Source organism: Aptenodytes forsteri, unplaced genomic scaffold (assembly GCF_000699145.1).
Source record: "Aptenodytes forsteri isolate BGI_AS27 unplaced genomic scaffold, ASM69914v1 Scaffold108, whole genome shotgun sequence".
In the NCBI taxonomy this organism is placed as follows: Eukaryota; Metazoa; Chordata; class Aves; order Sphenisciformes; family Spheniscidae; genus Aptenodytes; species Aptenodytes forsteri.
Window position 1 is genome coordinate 4,994,580 of NW_008794448.1, and position 6,445 is coordinate 5,001,024.

At 35.3% G+C, this 6,445-nt stretch overlaps 1 protein-coding gene across 1 annotated transcript in view; it reads left to right on the forward strand.

Moving 5' to 3' along the window:
• The window catches only part of AKAP6 (A-kinase anchoring protein 6), a 236,437-nt gene extending 230,201 nt beyond the window's left edge, over positions 1–6,236 (forward strand). Inside the window, 2 exon segments of the mRNA XM_009290373.1 lie at positions 1–157; positions 5,282–6,236. The exon segment at positions 1–157 is cut by the window's left edge and continues 19 nt beyond it. Of these exon segments, the coding sequence (XP_009288648.1) occupies positions 1–116 (116 nt within the window). The 3' untranslated portion in view covers positions 117–157; positions 5,282–6,236.
• The last annotated feature ends 209 nt before the right edge of the window (positions 6,237–6,445 follow it).

Genomic DNA, 6,445 nt, shown 5'->3' on the forward strand with positions numbered 1-6,445 from the left:
TAAAGCCTGGCCATTCACAGAAAAAGGACGCTTTGCATCAGAACAGTAAAACTCTTACTTGTGAAGAAAATCTTCTGAATCTTCATAAGGAAAGACATATAAATATGCACAGATAGAATGTAACCCTCTCCAGGCACGTACATTATCCTAAAAACAGGTATGTACTCTACAAGTTGCACATTCATTTTTTTTACCTTTTTTTGCCTTTTTTTTTTACATTTTTGTACAATGAAAAGAGATGAATCACCATCCAGGGCTTCTGTTTTATGATAGTGCCATATCATTTATTTTGATTACACTATAATCCCAATTTACATGCCACTGGTCAACAATGCAGTGAATACTAACTGCTTCTTGCCCTTTGGCTTTGCACTGACTGGAGCTGCTCCCTTCTAGAAGAACTCTGCTATCTTGCAGAACTTGGGAATTCTTCAAACATACTATTTCTATATCAGCCTCCTCTTCCCTCCTCAACTGAGCTGTGGAACCAGAAACCAGCTGTGCTCATTGATCCCCTTCTCCACAGTCAGCTGGCCTTATGAGGTGTTCAAAAGCAGTTGATGAAGCTGAACTTCTGGTTTTACAAGAATTTTGGGTGACTAGTGAGTTGGAGTTCTACAATATTTCCAGACAAGCCATGAAGAATGGCTAAGCAGACTGGAGAATAAGTAGAGAAGTCATCTCTTGATGTCAGTTTACCATGATTTAAGTTCAGTGAGCCATTATTAAGAACACAATTATTACAACACAGTGTTAGGCCAAAAGTTGAGGTTACCAAAATAAGAAATCTTTGCAAATCGTTAAAGAGTATAATGTGAGGGTAATGTAGAATAAAGACCTGAATACCAGAGCAGATGGAAACTGATAGCCACACAGCAGTACTGGGAGCTTCGGTTCTATTTTGTGGTAAGCGTTCTGAAACATAAGTAAGATGGTGGAACCAAAGACGAAAAAGTGGCTCTGATCTCTTCCAAAGTTTGAAAGTGGTTCAGATCTGGAGTTTCTGACCTCACATAAATGTCTAACAATAACTGAACATTTAACACCAAAAGAAGATCTACAACACAACTTCTGGATCAGATCCTGGCGTGTAGCACTGCTGCTTTGAGTTTCACTAGTTGTTTGGTGACCCAAAAGCCAGCATAGCTGTATAGAATGCCATTAGTCTTTGGAAACACTCCTCCAGTAGACCAGAGCCAGCATGGCAACTCCAAATGCTACTCCCAATTCCAAATGCTGCTGCTTGCCAGAAGCTGTAGCAAGGGAATTTCCAATAAAACACAAGGCTAAGCACGGGACCAGGTTTCCCCAGGAAATTCTGGAATCTCCATCCTTGGAGATTTTCAAAATTCAAATGGACATGGCCCTGAATAATCTGATCTACCTTTGAAAATAGCCTTCCTTTGAGCAGGAGGTTGGACCAGACAATGTTCAAGTTTCCTTCCAACCTAAGTTATGCTGTGATTCCATGATGTTGCTAGGGGAAAAGGCTGTTATTCATCACTGCCCATCAAAACCACTAGTACCCTCCTATTGCAAACTATGTAACTGTAGCAGAGGATCTGGGCCTATTTATATGAAACAGATTGCTTTGCTGCTATTAGATATCTAACAACTTCTGCATTTCCTGATTTTGCTATATTATATGACTATGCTTTGGGCTTTTCTTTTGCACATATTGGCAGTTTACCCAGCATTCACACATTCACATATGTATAGATATGTCTAGCAAAGTCTTTAGGTTATGACAGCAATAGTCTACAGCTTGCCGCTATCTCTTTCGACACGTATCTATTTGAATAATGCATTATCTTGGAACCATCATAGCAAAGAGGATATTTCTTGAATGGCTTTGAAATAGGCTATCATGACCTGTTGATTGCCAGTTAGGTTAATACTTGGACACATCCAAACAACTGGAGAAGCAATGGAAATCAACTGGGAATTACAAAACTCATAGATGATACTATATATCCCAGAATTACGTTAAAAGGATTATGTGTATGTGGAAGCCCCCATTTGGAAATGGAGATGATGACAAAAGTCTGAGGTTGATAAGTGATAATTATGTAAACATAAGCTTTTCCTAAATTACTGTTTTATTAGTTTTCTTTTTTTTTTCTCCACTCATTTTTATAATATTAATTTGAGGAAGAATACTTACTATAGTGAGTGTGATTTTATTCTTGTTCTCATTCTTTCAGCGATGAAGGTACAACATGTCTTTTCAATTTATTAGTACTTTTCCTCTGAGGATCTCAAAATACTGTATAAACTTTTCCTCACTCTTCAGAACTTCACAGTTACGTACATGGTAGCCAGCTTTTCATAAGACTGGGATATGACAATATGCAGTTGGTGTAAGGACTAAGATTGGACATAGAGGATGGAGATATTAATAAATGCCCCACAATGCAATAAAATGTAATGCAGAGTCTGTATGCAACAACTTAATAGGGTTATGTTATAGTTTTAATTTTTGCCCAGGGGTTGACAAATATTAAGGTAACAAAGCCCTTCACGCTACATCCCACTTTGTACATTTAGGAAGATATACTGGTTCTTAACTGATACATAGAGCATTGCTTCCGTGGAAATTATGTACTGTATTATTCCCAGTATAAAGCCCTAGGATACATATAGTTTATCTCTGGCACATCAAAAAATGAAAATATGAGCTGCTAGATTTGGTTTCACTGAAGTCTGAGCTCCCTGCCCCCATTCACAAGCTTGGTGCTTTAACTTCATCTCTCATGCTATGGGGAATGAATTACAGAAGCAATCTATCCTAATTTGTTAACTTATTCAAATAACAGTTATTATGCTTAACTATGCTAAAGATTATCTTTTTGGTGGCAGATTGTTTATTTTTTGATGAGGCTAATTACTGATTTTCCAAAGGTAATTTACATTTATTACTAATACATCTTTTAAAATGTGACAGATAAATGTTGTTCCCATAAGTGTATTATGAAAAAAGTTACTATTTAAAAACACATTATTTAATTTGAAAGATAAATGGCAAACACCATTATTTTTCCCGTAGCACCTGTGCTGTAAGCTCATTTAAATGTGTAATTCCATGTGTAGCTGCAATACTTAGAGAAAAATAATCTATAGTATATGTGTACCTTAAAAGCATACTGAGAATTCAAAGCTGAAAAAGGCATAGTTTGAAATGTAGTTTGATTTTACACTCTTTTAGTATTTACTTTGGCTGTACAGGAGAATAAAAGTAATAGTGAAGAAAATATTTTTGCCAAATGTTGCAATCCTGTTACTTAGTGGTCTGCTACAAAAAATGACCATTATGGAAAAATAATAACAATTCTATAAGCAGGCTTAAAAATATCTCTGTCAGCACTGACTAGGCTCTCATATGAGCCAACACGGAGTTCTTCAACAGAGGTGCTCATAAAGCTATGCTGATTTTATTTCTCAAGTAGGGGACAGCTTGAAAGAACTATCTTTCTCTATATGAGATCATGCGATCTTCTGCTGTCACTGTGACCTATGACTCACCAATGGGATGGGAATTTTTAGTCACATATTCAATATGCGTAGAGATCAATACATTAAGGAGGTTTATGTAATGTGTCAAAAGTCTTTTTTTAGAGCATACGTTAGAATTCTGTGTGTAACCTGTTAGTTCTTACAAATAAGTCCAAAAGCTATTTCCTTCCTTTTGTGCAGAATTTGTAATTTAAACTTAAGTTTTAACTTAATTTAGGGAAAAAAATATTTTACTTGGGCTTAAGAAAACTAAATTGGTTTTATCTGACAGTGCTGCAATGTTAGCCAGAATATCCTGCCACTTACTATAGCCAGGAGAAACCCAGGACTGGTACTCAGAAGGCCTGACTGTTATTTCCTGCTCAGCAATAGCTTTTATATGACTTATTCCTTCCCTTGCCTCAGTTTTTTAGCAACAAAATAATGAGAATAATGATCAATGGGACCTGTGAAGCATGATTTATTCACTGAAAAGTGTTTTGAGATCCACAGATAAAAGCTGATACATAAATGCAAAGGACTGTTAGTTAATTATTCATTACAGGAGAAAAGTAATATACAGGTTTACACAATAGATAATATGTAATAATTTACTTTTAGAGACTGGAACTACAACAATAATCTAAATCTTTGCTTACCGTTTTTTTCCTAGAGGTTTTTATAGGGAGGTAGATACTATAATGTTTGTTTATAGAGTTTAAAACAGTCTGACTTTTTAGCTCCTTACAGTAGCTGACTTTAAAAAAAAATAAACAGATAATCTTGTATTGTCTGTGAATTACATAATTTTTGAAAAACCTGACATAATCCATCAGTGAGACTTTTCTTACTATAGATATGTGAGACTCATGCCAGAGTTGTAGAAACCTTTTGATACAATCTTCCCCTTTATTCAGCTCAGTTATTCATTAATTTTTAAACAAACTGTTGAGCTTTTCACTATTTTCATGTAACTATATTTTTTCTATAAACGAGGGGGGTCAGTTACACCAAATAAGATCAAAGGAGAAGGTAACTGGATAGATCCAGATATTCCTGCTTAATTTGGAAGGCACATAATGCATGTCTGGAGTGCCTCCTAGGAAATGCCTATGAGATGTACTTTGCACTAATCTTTGAGCTGTATTCCGACAGTTATTTCTTCATAATCCTCATCATAAGCCTGTGCTCTTTGATGAATAGTTTAACCCTAAACTCTGAGCTGGATAATTCTATAGTATGAAAATTTAACTCATTGCTAGTACTAGAAGTGTCTAAATAGCTATTTACAATTTAAAAATACAGTGATGACACTGACAGTTCTATTCGTGGACCACTTCTGTGACAATCCTTTCCTCCTCTTCATTGAAATCTCATTCCATATGTTTACATAAATATTAAAATAAGTGATGGGTAGATCTTTTTGTTGCTTGGCTTTTGAAAATTCCTGTTTTCATTGATTGGTGCACTTTTGAGTGCGCTGAAGGTAAGTTCACAGGTAAGGATAAGGACAGGATCCAGGGAAAAGGTCAGATTTGATGACTACCCTTGTTTCTTTAGAAACAAAGTCTTTACAAAAATCAATGAGTTTTCTACATCAGTACAATTTTTTACACTAACTTGTACCTCAGGCTGTTAAAAGTCATTGTTTGCCTACTGTATGCTCCTGCATTAAAGGCTCTGGCATGTGACCATCTAATGACTATCTCTGGTTGTTCTGGAAGAGCTATGTTTTGCAAATAAAACTTCATTTTCTGTAACCTACTATTACTTTTTTGTTTCCTTTTAGACACTTGGCTGCAATTCAGGTGCAGGTTCATCCTGTAAACCCTGGGATGACCTCCAATTCCATTGTATCACTGCCTTTCATTACACTGACTCCCAAGATAAATTTTCTTTCCAAATGTGATTTGTCCATGTTGGCTTTGTGATCAGGCTGCATATGCTAGTCCTATTTCAGTGATCATTTTGTATTGTAGCAAGGCCATTTGCTTTCATAGGGATTCCTCTCCCAAGCTACCTCTAATGACCCCCCCCTTCCTAAATTGGATGCTCCTGTACTACTTACCACTGGTTCTGTTCTTTAAAGTTTTGAAGTTCCACGGAATTCATGATCCGTCTGGTTCATCTTTTCAGATCTGTACCTGTCAGTACTCTTCTATTTTATGTATCAAATTTAATATTTATGTGTAAAATGCATAAGTTTATTGAAACTATTTTACTTTTAAAGTGACAATTTTGTTGGATTGCAGCAAAAAGAAGTCATTAGCCCTCCTGATTCAATACATCTAAAAATTAAGCAATTAAAATAAATGGCATTTTATTTATTTAATTTTAAAATTTAATCTATGCAACACTTCAAGAAACAACTACATGGTGTTGTATATTAGGAGCTGTTGACATTCTACTGAATTAAGTACAACATTTTGGTTTTTTATGCTTCTTGAGGTGGTAATGAGAAAAAAAGTTTTTAAAAAATGTGTGCCTTGCTGTATTTCTTATATCATTTATTAAAAAGCTGCTTTCACAGTAAAATTATGTTGGTTTGAAAGGAGGAAATAGCAAGGTTAAGATGTGTGAATAATTTCTGTATATATGTATAACCAAGTGCAAACATTGATGTATAATGACAGTATAAAATGCCTTCATGTTTGTGATGTCCAGTGATGTGGAAAATATAAGCCTTATAACCATTAGATTGCATGGTAATTAGAATTGGCATAATAAACATAGTTTATTGGGGAAAAAAAGCAGAACTGGTGATCTGTTTTACCTGCGTTCCAAGAACAGAATGCTTTATCAATGTACAGAAGAATATGTTTTTCTTTGCAAATATTCCCTAGAGATACGCAATTCTATAGCTGCTGAAGATCTGTATTACCTGGCTCAGAGGTAAAGAACCTTTTCATTAAAGATTCTGCAGGTCTTTTGGGCCAAACAAGGAGACACAAAT